Source organism: Mytilus californianus, unplaced genomic scaffold, assembly GCF_021869535.1.
Source record: "Mytilus californianus isolate M0D057914Y unplaced genomic scaffold, xbMytCali1.0.p SCAF_3, whole genome shotgun sequence".
NCBI classification, from domain to species: domain Eukaryota; kingdom Metazoa; phylum Mollusca; class Bivalvia; order Mytilida; family Mytilidae; genus Mytilus; species Mytilus californianus.
This window is the reverse complement of record NW_026262679.1, coordinates 2,160,232-2,173,993: the sequence shown is the minus strand read 5'-3', so window position 1 is coordinate 2,173,993 and position 13,762 is coordinate 2,160,232. Positions and strand designations below refer to the sequence as shown.

Genomic DNA, 13,762 nt, shown 5'->3' with positions numbered 1-13,762 from the left:
AAAGGTAGATTAGAGGTACAGAATATAGTTACGGTTCCGAAACAAATTCAATTTTTGAGAATAACACATATAATGGGTAGAAATGGTATCAAGGAAATAAAAGTAATAAACAGCTCCCTTCGGCATCTAGAGGTTTCTTATTTTGAAACAGATGTTTTCCCGATTATAACTTCAGAAGGATTTAATAATTTGGAGCATTTAGATTTGTCTGGTATAGGTTCTGATATTACTATTGGAGCTGGAAAAATTCCACTTTTAATCCATTTGAAAACACTCATCATGAAGGAAACAAAACTGTACCTCGTTTTACAAACTAATTCATCGATACTTAGTCTTTGTCCGAATATCAAGAATTTAGATATATCATATAACTATATATGGAAAATAAATTCGCTTGGGCAATTGCCGCATTTAACAACTCTCAATATATCTCATAACTTGTTTGATAATGTTCCCGATGTAGTTACAAATTTTGATAGCCTTACCGAACTCGATTTATCACACAATCAATTAACTACAATTCGGAAGAAAATACACAATTGGATTGATACCCAGCATACCAAATTTGGAACTTTTAAATTATATCTCAGTAATAACCCGTTGATTTGTTCGTGTGGTACAACAACATTTTTGCGTTGGATTCTTACAACTAAAGTAAAGTTAAATGCAAATGGCAATTACTCGTGTTGGGTTTCTTCAACTAAAAAAATCAATTATACCAGAAATGTCGCTGACGATTTTCATAATTATTTCGTTGACTGTGATACTGCCGTTTGGATCAAGTTAGGCATTTCATTATTAGTTTCTGTTTTATCAAGTTTAATTTGTATTACGATATTGTATAATTTGAGATGGAGGATAATTTTCTTTTTCTTCCGAAATATCCGGAGATTTGCAGAGAAAGGTCTTGAGCTAACTTTTGATTATGACGTTTACGTTTCATACTCAGATGACTGCATTTCTTTTGTAAAAGAATTACAAAAGAAAGTAGAGGACGAATGGGGTTTCAAAATTTGCTTAGAAGATAGAGATTTCATTGTAGGCGAATCGATAGCTACCGAAAGAGCTACTTCCATTCATAGATGCCGACACGTTATATTTCTAGTTTCGCCATCTATTATCGAAAATGAATGGACTCGTTTTGAAATCGAGCGAGCAAAGTATGAAAAGTTTTCAAAAAATCTGCAGAAGATAGTTGTTATTACAAGAGATATCCTTTTGGATAATATTCCCGTTGAATTTTCCACTATTTGGAAGGATGTACTTTTAATTCAATGGCCAGTCGAACAGAATGAAGTCCAAATGGCTTGGCAAAAGCTACGACTTTGGTTCTTTTGAAGTATTTTTAAAGTATAAATTTTAATCTTAACATTCATGATACACTTATATTCGTATGCGTTTTCTTTTCACGGGGTTTTTCATGTCAACGTATTTTAATATTGATTGTTTGTGTCTCATGGCTAAATCATCGAAACAAAGAGGGATTGCACAGACATGATGCACTATTATGCTTTGTGAAAATACGTATTATAAGAACCTGTATATGACTGTGTGCATTGTAGCAAGTAAACCACATAGTAATTGTTTTTGTATATTCATGTTACTGATTAGGAATGAGATATACATTTAATCACCTATAATTAAAGTTTTCATAAAACTTGTACTATGATTATTATGGACATCTACATTCTTTGCAAAGTTGTTCTTTATTCATTGTTGTACAGTAAGTTTAAAACAATTCCACTGCAGCTATTTATGCTTTTATAGTGAAGTTGAAATCAAAGGAAAACAAACAACACAATGACAATAAAAAGATAAACAGAAGAACAGCACTACATAGAATACTAAGATGGAAATTTAAGGCCCAATCAAAATCCAGGGAAAGCGTAGGTGCTTCGAAACGGCCTCAGTTTAATCCCTGTAATCAGAAATTATATCAGTTTTGGAATACTAGAGCCAAAAATACTGATATATACTTTTTCGCAGAACTCGAATTTGACTAGTTTCCCTATTTAAAAATTATTATTTACACTTCAACACTTCCATCCTGATATATTGTGCATGATACATTTATCACAGTCTGCCCTCGACTAACGTTTGCAAATTTTATAAAGTTTTTTTTAACAAATTTGTAGGAAATGTAACAGCATTGTATTATTTTACAAAAGATTTGAAATTAATTGTGTAAATTGTAATATTTTTATAAAGTTCTTAATTTTGACACTATTAACGATCCGTTTGGGCACCAGAGGCATGCCCGGTACACAGTGCACGCACCATGGCACCGTTGTACCGCACTAGAAGTATAGTCATTATCCGTTGTGTTGTTTTTAAATATATTTCATGACACGTATACGCCTTTTTCATATAGGTGGAATCTCTGAATATTCAAAATGTTACTTAATTTTTGAAAAACGCAATTCAAAAACATATGTGAGATAATTTGTCATACTATTTCAATTTTTAGACTGTTCAAGGAAAATAGATTACGTAAAAATTATATTAAAAGTAACAAAGTTTAAAGATCAGACACCTTTTATAAGATCTGAAACCGTTAAAATGTCTCTAGTGATCTAAAGCACAGACATAATATTACATTATTCACCAACTTGTGATGTTGAATTCAAAAATTGTACATTTTCACATGCACGCGCATCACGTATAAACTCAGATATGTGAACGCCATACGATGAGACAAAAGGTATGTTTCTACTGAGAAATGTGGAGTTGAAAATGTGGAAACTAAATTGATTTGTCATAGGTTCTTGTTTGAAATCGACAACCTTTGTCATTTTCATGAAAGCTTCTTTTTTGGTTAGTATCCTTAATGTCAAGTTTACAGTGATATGCAAGATACATGCAATCTAAAATGTGGCAGGACATAACTAACATAACTGAATGTGAAATTGAATACTTGTCATAGTAATTTTTGTTGTTTCTTGGAAGTTTTTGCACACATTCTGATGTAAACGAATTCGAAAACAAGTCAACAAGTATTATGACCTTAAAGAAGAAGTACTAAGTATGTATCTACGATTCTCATTTTTGTACAAACTGCATTATATCTAAATAGAAAAAAGTCCACATTTTAATTGATTGAGCGTTAGGAATAGTAGTATGAGGTGGAGAAAAATAAAAAAAGTCTTGAGGAAATTGTCAAATTGTAATGAAAGTATTTGAAGATTTTGTAGATCTTTGAAGTTGTTAAGAATCAACATCTGATTTACATCGCTGTTAAAGTATACATAACATAAATACCTTTAAAGCCCAACCTTTACTGTAGCAAGAATGGTTGTTAAAATTTTAGAATCATGTTTAGTTGATCCTCACGATGATACCCAGGAAAAAACATACGAAAATGAAAATAAAGATTTGATTTCGTTTAAACTGCAAGCAGAGAAAGGTCCGGTGCGTGAATGAGTTAAATATTTCATGCTAGTCAAGCAGAGAATGATCTGATGTGTGAACGAGTTAAGTATTTCATACTATTTATGCAGAAAATGATATGTTGTTACAGATTAAGTATTTAATGCTGTGCATGCTTACAAAATTTCAAATTCACGCTGAGCAGAACATTTTCAAATGTAGGAACATGACTATACCAATGAATTATGGCAACAATAGTTTACCGGTCATCAAATTTAATACATCAATTAAGAAGTCAGATCGACGTAACAAAACAAAATCGCATAAACTCCTTAAGGAGCAAGACTGGATGTGTCGACAGAGCAAATGTCTCCTGCTAATAGATATAAGAAGATGTGGTATGAGTGCCAATGAGACAACTCTCCATCCAAGTAAAAATTTATAAAAGTAAACCATTATAGATCACAGTACGGTCTTCAACACGGAGCCTTTGCTCACACCGAACAGTAAGCTATAAAGGGCCACAAAAAATTACTAGTGTAAAACCATTCAAACGGGAAAACCAACGGTCTAATCTATATAAAAAACGAGAAACGAGAAACACTTATGAACCACATCAACAAACGACAACTACTGAACATCAGATTCCTGACTTAGGACAGGTGCAAAAAAATGCAGCGGGTTTAAACGTTTAAATGGTACCAAACCTTCACCCTTTTTCTGAAACAATAGTGTAACATCACGACATAGAAAGACACACTATAAAATATCAACTGAAATAGCTTAACTCAATCAAAGGACATATTATCACCATTGAACATACACTGAACAAATAAATTTGACCTATGACACAATGTAAATACAAAATAAATAAACTGAGGGAAGAATAATAAAAGTAACATGTTATATCGGTAAGAAATGTTAAACAATTAAAGAAAAACAATATGCTCGAACAAAAATACCATCCATTTGCAATAACTTTAAACACAGGTAAATGAAAATAATTTTGTTGTTAGGTATACCTGTACAGTACCAATAGAGAAAGGAAATATTTTTACAAAATAAATAATTTTGAATACAAAATAAATAAACTAAGGGAAGAATAATAAAAGTAACATGTTATATCGGTAAGAAATGTTAAACAATTAAAGAAAAACAATATGCTCGAACAAAAGCATCCTTGTCCGCCATGCGGAGCCACACTCAATCAAAATCGGGAATAGGGCACAATCGGTAAAAGAGAGGCGAAGGATACCAAAGGGACATTCTCCGGAAGGGTAAGCAGATCACAGACAACACAATTTGTTCCGGTGTCTAAAGATCTAAGTTGAAAAACAGACATATCGTATCGGTCAACCAGTTCTTGATCGTGACCCTTAAACTTGTGTAGAGTCGATTTCAGTATGCAGTCCGTATAGTGTGAAAGAGAGGCGACAGATACCAAAGAGACACTAAAACTCATAGTCGAAAATAAACTTTATTAGGTCTTTCCACTTTTCCATGGAAAGACCTTTTGATTTTGTTCTGATTATTATTTTTTTTTCTTCCGCCACTTTTATTTCTTGCGAGAAGATTTCATATCTAAAGCTGTCGCTTAGATATTTGGTATATGAGATCGAACAGTTAATACGCTTTTCAAACTGACACCGTTTAACCGAACACTTTTCTTTGTATCAGTTATCTCCCCAAACACTGTTTTTCTTGTGATTGCTACTCTTTCTCAACCGTAAAAGAAACTGACAAATTTATTTTTCCATATTGCTCGTTATATCCTCAGGTTGTCGAAAAAAATTTGACCGAAGCGATCCGGACACTCCATATGAGAGTTATTTCACCTTATGTATTTGATATAATTGAAATGTATTTGTAATTGGTAAACCATAAGCGAAAGACACCTAGGGTCTTTTGATTTGAGGTCCAAGGTCCACCAAAATAAAAATGAGGTCAAGGTCAAAGGTCAAGGTCATGTTCAAAATTTTGATTTTGGCTAAATATTGCTTCTCCTCAGAAACCGTATAAGAGAGCGACAAAATATTTTACCTAAATCGTTAGCTGAAACATGTCGTAACATTTATATTTTGGTTAAGAGCGTGCGTCAACATTTAATGGGAGTTTCCCCCTCTTATGTTTAAAGTTAGCTGTATTGGGATATACCTCATTAACTATATACAGAAGGGACTAAGGGTCATCTGATTTGAGGTCCTTCCTATATGACCTTGAAATTAAGGTCAAGGTCAAAGGCAAATTTGACGTTCCAGATATTGATATTTGCTATAAATTCAAATTTATACGTGACAAAGCTATGGGTTTTTTTTTTCAATAGGTTGGCAGTCATATGGCGTTGAAAAGGTCAGCAGGAAGTGACCTTTTGTAAACAGGACGTGGCCATTTCCTGCACTGATTTAATTCAAAAATACCTAGAACCATATCTTTTTGGAATCAGTGTGAAGTAACCTATCAGATAGTACATGAAGTGAAATTCTAAACCGGAAGTTGCAATTTAGTTCCCTTATTTCAAGCAAAAGTATAAAGAAACCTTATATTTTTGGAATCAGTATTACTAAAGCTATCATATGAGACCGGACGTGACATTTTCTAAACCGGAAGTAGCACATTATCTCCCTTATTTCAGACAAACCATATTTTTTTTAATCAGTATGAAGAAAACTATGATTTGACACCAACAGTTAAAAACAAAATTTTACGAAAAAAGGGATGATGTCAGCTCCCCAATTGTGAACTTTCCATTTCTATGTAGCAACATTCCTGCAGCGCCTGCATATGGAGTATATATCTCCCAATTCAAACGATATTCCAGGGCTTGTATTTCCTATCATGATTTCCTTGATAGAGGATTGCTGCTCACAAAGAAGCTATTAAACCAAGAGTTCCAAATGGTGAAGTTGAAATCATCCCTTCGTAAATTTTACGGACGCCAACACGAGTTGGTTGACCGTTATGGGATATCCGTTTCACAGATGATATCGGATATGTTCCTTATGTCCTAACTACAATACCCTTTACTTTTCACGAATGTGACCTACCGAATTAGACTATTTACCGGATTTGTAAAAACATAAGCAACACGACGGGTGCCACATGTTGAGCAGGATCTGCTTACCCTTCCGGAGCACCTGCGATCACCCCCAGTTTTTGATGAGGTTCGTGTTGCTTAGTCTTTAGTTTTCTATGTTGTGTCATCTGTACTATTATTTGTCTGTTTGTCTATTTTTTTTTGGCCATGGCGTTGTCAGTTTGTTTTCGATCTATGAGTTTGACTGTCCCTCTGGTATCTTTTGTCCCTCTTAAGCAAACTGCAAGTAGCTTCTTATCAATTATTTGAAAATTTAATGTGGAAAGACAGAGAACAATTGATTTTTAACTTTAATTTTAATTGTTTTGGAATTAGAAAGGTAAATTATCACCTAAAAGTAAGATTTTTCTAGTTAAGAGTTCAATCTAGGTCAATCAAATTATTTACTGCGCTTAAGTTATTAGAATGTAAAAGTATTTCTTAGTGTTAATTATTATACTAAAATCATGTTTCTATCTTGCAAGACATACGCTTTTAGTAGAAAGTAAAATAACAAAAATACCGATCTCCAAGAAAAATTCTAATCGGAAAACCCCTTATCAAATGGCAAAATCAATAGCTCAAACACATCAAACGAATGGAAAATAACTGTCATATTCCTGACTTGGTACAGGCATTTCCTTATGTTGAAAATGGTGGATAAACCTGGTTTTATAGCTAGCTTAACCTCTCACTTGTATGACAGTCGCATAAAATTCCTTTATATTGACAACAATGTGTGAACAAAACAAACGGACATAAAAGGTTAAAATGTCAAAAATAGGGGTACAGAAGTCAACATTGTGTTATAATCTTAATCACTATAAAAACAAATAGATATGTCAACAAAGAAAAACAAACTGTCATATATACAATTCAAATAAGCAAAAATGAAAGACCAGAATACAAAAAATGACCACAGTACAACAACACAATGGCGGGATGCATAAGTACCGAGCCAAGCCAAAAGGATATTACAAAAAATGCACTAAATAGTAAAGGTTAAAATTTACAAAGACAAATAAAAGAACACTATAACACGTAATTAAGATTAAAGTGTCTAGTACACATGTTTTGTAATAAATATCTAAGAAAATAAGGATATAGGGCAAAAACTACTAAAAGAGGGACGAAAGATACTAGAGGGACAGTCAAACTGACAGATCGAAAACAAACTGACAAAGCCATGGCCAAAAATAAAAGGACAAACAGACAAATAATAGTACAGATGACACAACATAGAAAACTAAAGACTTAGCAACACGAACCCCACTAAAAACTGGGGGTGATCTCAGGTTCAACGGAAGGGTAAGCAGATCCTGCTCCACATGTGGCACCAGTCCCATTTAAGTACATTTGTCCCGATTGAATAACTAAGTAAAGAAGGTAATCAGTTAACAGACATACATTTCTAGGTAAGTCTAGCGTATATGTTTGTCTTGATTAAGTGAATGGGTTAAGAATACGGGCTTTAGGGCTACACTGCTAGTAAAGTATCTCGTATTTGTCCTGACTTAAAAAAGTAAACCAGATTAGTGACACAAGTTATTTTGAGAAAATATTAAAATCAAATCAAATTACAGACGCTGCTGGTAAGGTCTCTAGCTTAAATATGTATAAACTGAGAGTAACTTATTATATCTTCATAAAGCTAATTTTACAGGCAATTGAAAGTGAAATTTAAAAATTTTGAAATCTTAGGCATACGCTCTAGCACAGGATTGTTATCCATTCGTTTGATGTGTTTGAGCTTTTGATTTTTCCATTTGATTAGGGAATTTCCTTTTTGAGTTTCCCTCGGAGTTCAGTATTTTTGTGATTTTACTTTTTTTCAGCTAGTACAGTTGCCTATATAAATAAACTCATCATAGATAACAGGATTGAATATTATTTTAGTGCACTTTAAATCTAAAATTTAGCATACAATCCTCATATAAATCAATGCATTATAGCAAGTCACTTTCACAATGTTTCTCCAACCAGTTTCACTCTTGTGAGATAAGTATGGCTGACTGTTAAAAGATTCACGTTGTTATCGGCAACGTAACGTAATATTTAGAAGAATCGGTTTAGCAACAGGGGACGTAATTCCGCTAAAAGTGACATAATTATTGAGTCGATCACTATATTATCAAAATATAATGATATAATTAATTTCTAAATTTTAAGAGTTCAGTCTTGGATTGAATTCACTTATTAATTGTTTTCTATGTTCATTCTTGTTTGTTACGTTTTACCATCTGAGCATTGATTAAAATTTAATAATTTATAATTTGGAAGTTGTATTCCAGCGTCTTATGTAAACTGAAGGGCGTAAGTAAAAGACTTTCTTCAATTGTGAACAAACATGATGAACTTCATATTCATGTACGGGAACAAAATGACAATAAGGAAACAAGAAGTACTAACAAGATGTAAGCTAAGCCATATATATAGTATGTACAAAACTGACACGCTCATGGATTCAAAAAATGAAATGTATCCAGCTGAAAGCGTTTAAAGAACGTCATATTAGAATGGTTTTTATAAGACTTAAAGTATAGTGCTGACTTTGTATGGTTGTCTACATATCTTTTTTTTTTATAAAAAATTATATTTTTATTATACATATCTATAAATATACACCTCACAATCAACTCATCATAGATACTAGGCTAAATGTTTAATGTTAGCTAAGGTTGTGTTTTCCATTGTGATTGAAGTATAAAGGATGTAAGAAGTAGTCTAAAGGATAAGTAAAGTCACATGTCTTTTGACACCAATGTTTGACCTGTTAGTAAAAGAATGGTTTCTAAGGATTTTTTGGATAGATTTTACAGAGTATTGTCAGAAGATGAATGTGATCTTTTATTTTGTTTTTTATGGTAAAACTCTGGTTTACTTGTTCTCTGATTGGTCAAATTTCAAATTTCCCTGCAATTTTCCCTTTGGTACTGTAATTGCATGACAAATGTGACCAAGTTGAATAACTTCACTGACAGAGTATTTTGCCAAAAACCGTAAAACAAGGTCAGAAGAAGGGTAAACTTGCTCAAAGTTCTCAACAGAACATTATACTATGAAAGTACTTTTATTCGTAGGGTACCAGTTTTCGTAGTTTCCGTGGATGGCTTTATCCACGAATTTAAGTGTCCAACAACTGTTGTCAAAAGCAAGACATGGAAAGATCCTTGTGTAGGTTTAGCTACATAGATACGGGCATATAATTTAGAGAATACATCGAAATTCAGCAAACGCACTATGAACTATATATACATGTACAACTTCAGACAGGATTTTACTCATTTAATCTTTAAAAAAGTCTAAACTCTAAGACTTTTAAACTTTTAATTCTCATAAAAAATTAGTCAGTGTGATCGATGAAAGTCAGAATTCCGGAGATGATATACAATGATGAAGTGTTCATTTTATCTTCATAATCCTCATACGAAAAAATAGAATTATACTGGGATTGATTTTGTAATTCATAAGAATTAACTATACAATTCAAGGTGCATTTGTAGCATATTTTATGTAACCGTTTTCTTTAAGTGACATTTTTTATGGTCCAATGATCATCACTTTGCAATTTCCTTCAATCGAGACAATTTAGAAGCATAAATGAATCAGCTTATTTTTGAAAGCAATTATTTTATTATAATAATGATGAATGTTGACAGTAATGAAAGACGAACAGGTAAGCAAAAATGAACACCTTATTTTGCAATGTCCAACAAATCATTATAAAACAACATATGATTATTTTCAAGAATCTTCGTTTCTGATGGCTTTACATTCTTCACTCGATTTTTCTTCCCAGAAAACTAAAATCCATGAATTTAAGAACCCACGAACATGTTACTTTTGATAAAATCATGAAAATTGATACCCACGAATAAAAGTACTTTCACAGTATATTGGCATTTCCTGGTTCTTAATTTGTACAAAGATAAAATATAGATATCTGACTATTTCAATTTCAATGCTTTCATTGGGTTATCATCTATATAATAAGAAGATGTGTTATGAGTGCCAATGAGACAACTCTCCATCCAAGTCACAATGTATAAAAAGTTAACAATTATAGGTCCAAGTACGGCCTTCAACACGGAGCCTTGGCTCACACCGAACAGCAAGCTATAAAGGGCCCCAAAATGACTAGTGTAAAACAATTCAAACAGGAAAACAAACAGTCTGATCTCTATAGAAAACGATAAACGAGAAACACCTATGGACCACACCAACAAACGGCAACAACTGAACAACAGGTTCCTGACTTAAGATGGTGCATAAAAATGCAGTGGGTATACATGTTTTCTTTAAGAATATTGATTTAATTGAAGGTAGCTAAATAAATCAACAAAATAATGACGATTGGTTTGATACTTTTGCCTTCAACTTCAATTATCTTATAGAAATTTTCCATCCACTTGAAATATCTATTAGATGTTTTCAATAAGCAAAGAATAATTCTTGTTTGTTTTTTTATAAAAGTACCCAAATTCTTATTTACTGACCAACGTGCGAGCCGGCAATAGCTAGTCTTTTGAGGGACCTATAACAATTGTGTTATATATGTTGTTTTTTAAAACATCTAAAAGTATTTAATTACAAAAAGAACCACTCCATTCTTAAGTAAACAAGAATATCAAGATATCCCTCATACCTTGTGACAAGGCGTGCATTTACAATTGCAAATTAAAAAAACAGGAAAAAGACCATTTATAATTTATATAAACCAAATATTATATCTAAATCAACAGGGCTTTAAAAATCTCAAACCGTTGACTCTTCATTTAGCTTCATTGCTGTAAAGCAGTTCTACTGCCCTAAAAGAGAAAAAAAATGCTTTAAGAGTAGTGTAAAAAGGGGGATTCTGCCGCTCTTGTCATTTTTAAGCACAAATCCTGCATAAAGACCCCAACCTCAAACATAAAATGCAAATTTATTGTGTTTCAACTAGTCTACAAGAATATGGCATTTTGTAAACAATTGTAGAGACCCCTCAAAGGGGATGTAATTCTTAGGGTAGAAATAAATATGCCTTTTACAAACAATTGTAGAGACACCTCAAAGGACCGTGTTGCTACAAGTGAAATGGATGAAATTGAAATAAATAATAAGATGGCATCCAATAGTGTTGATATGAATATGGATCAGTTCAAAGATTTCTTTTTTGAGAATGAAGAACCCAAAACTTGCGGCGCTCCGCTGAAGAGGAAGAAATGGCATTTCTGTAAGAGAAAAGGGGGGAAAGATGGTCTCTGCTGGAGACACAGCAAAGAACCACGCCAGCAGGAGGAGGAAGAGGATACCCCAGTCGGAGGGAAAATTGTGGTGAAAGCCACTATGAAAGAACTCCGAGAAATCGCGAAGAAGGAGGGACTTAAGGGATACAGTAGAAAACCCAAGGGGGAATTGGTAAAGTTAATCGAGGACAAAAGCGCCCATCAATGTACCCGCGAAGAAGGAGCCGAGGACCATCGCCAAAAGACGGGGAATCACCAAGTACTCGCGACTAGTGAGACCTGGTCGAACTGGTGAAGAAGGACATTGAAAATGCACCCGTTGAAGAGGAAATCAAAATTGTCGACAGACGCAATGCATTGAAAGGTGTATTTGGCACAGTCAAAATTGAACCACTCAAGCAGCATGATTTGGAGACTTTTTTTTTCAGGTAAGTCGCAACACCATTACAAGCACAATCGAAGATGCCCTCGCCCAAAAGAAAGCATTGAAGGTGCAAATAGCATTAACAGTAGAGTTAGTGAAATCAAACCCTGCAACCGGAGAGAATATCTACGTATATCCCACCTTCAGATCATATCAGGTTACAATCACCCAATCATCAGACCTTGATTTCGAGATTTCCCTCGTGGCAGAGAAGGTTAAGGAAAATATGGCCAAGTATATGCGTGATGGTAGTGGATGGACATTTGGAAAGATCGATAAGCTAGAATTCCCCTTGAACAAATTCAAACCACTCGCCGGGAAGTCTTACATTCCACTCCCACAGAAGCTCACCCAAGATAAGAAGAATTTTGCGGTGAGCACACTCTGCCACATTTGCGACAACACTTTGGGTGGAGATAAGGTTCGCGACCACGACCATAATACGGGTAAGTATCGCGGTGCCGCACACAATAAGTGCAACCTAGATTTCAAAGTCTCTAAATTCGTGCCCGTCGTGTTTCACAACTTAAGTGGGTACGACGCCCACCTGTTTGTGAAAGAACTATGAACTGGAGAATTGAAGATTAACTGCATCCCAAACACCGATGAGAAGTACATTAGCTTCTCCAAGAAGGTCAGGGAACTCGAGATGAGGTTCATCGACTCAAACCGTTTCATGCTCGCCTATCTGGAAAACTTGGCAAAGAATCTAACCGAGGACAAATTTAAGGCGACACAGAAGTGCTTTGGAGAACGCTCCTTCCTAATGCTCAGAAAAGGGCTCTACCCTTACGATTATATGGATTGACCCGCCAAGATGGAGGAAACACAGCTACCACCAAAGGAGGAATTTTACAGCAAACTCCAAGATGAACATATTACCGATGAGGAGTACGCACAAGCCCAGCGGGTATTTAAGGCATTTAGCTGTCAAAATATGCGGGATTACCACAATCTCTACCTTGAAAGCGATGTTGCAATATTGGAAGATGTTTTTTAAGATTTCAGGGATATGTGCATCAAACACTACAAGCTCGAGCCTGCACACTACTTTACATCTCCAGGGCTACCTTACGACGCGGCGCTAAAATTTACTGGGTTCCGACCTGAACTCCTCTCAGATCCGGATATGCTGTTGATGTTCGAAAATGCGACTAGGGGAGGTGTGGCCATGATTTCCCATCGACTTGGTAAGGCTAACAATCCGTATATGAGCGATTACGATTCAGCACAACCCACCAAGTATCTGACTTATCTGGACGCGAATAATTTGTACGGGTGGGCCATGGCGCAACCCCTACCTACAGAATGTTTCGAATTCTTGGAATCAAAAAGATTGAGGCCGTCTTAAAATTTCCCGACGATCATGGAGCTATGGTGGAATGTGACTTAGAGTACCCCCATTACCCCCACGATGATCATAACGACTACTCTTTGGCGCCGGAGACCATGGAGATCGATGGGGTGCGCAAACTGGTGCCTCATCTAGGCAAACGTGAAAAATATATCCTTCACATTCGTAACCTCAAGTACTATATCTCCCAGGGGGTGGTGTTGAAGAAGGTCTACCGCATCATTGGGTTCAACCAATCTTCATTGCTCAAACCGTACATCGACAAGAACATTGAACTTAGAGCCCTGGCCAAGACCGACTCCGAGAAGGACTTCCTC

General features: G+C 34.7%; 2 protein-coding genes across 2 annotated transcripts in view; both read left to right on the top strand.

The window, feature by feature from the left end:
- Nucleotides 1-13,762, top strand: part of LOC127733820 (toll-like receptor 4) — a 155,586-nt gene that overhangs the window by 36,931 nt on the left and 104,893 nt on the right. The gene's annotated exons all lie outside the window — the stretch shown is intronic.
- LOC127733821 (toll-like receptor 4) overlaps nucleotides 242-13,762 on the top strand; it is a 120,474-nt gene continuing 106,953 nt past the window's right edge. The window contains exon 1 of the mRNA XM_052243212.1: nucleotides 242-904. Coding sequence (XP_052099172.1) covers nucleotides 280-904 — 625 coding nt within the window. The 5' untranslated portion in view covers nucleotides 242-279. The remainder of the gene's footprint in view (nucleotides 905-13,762) is intronic.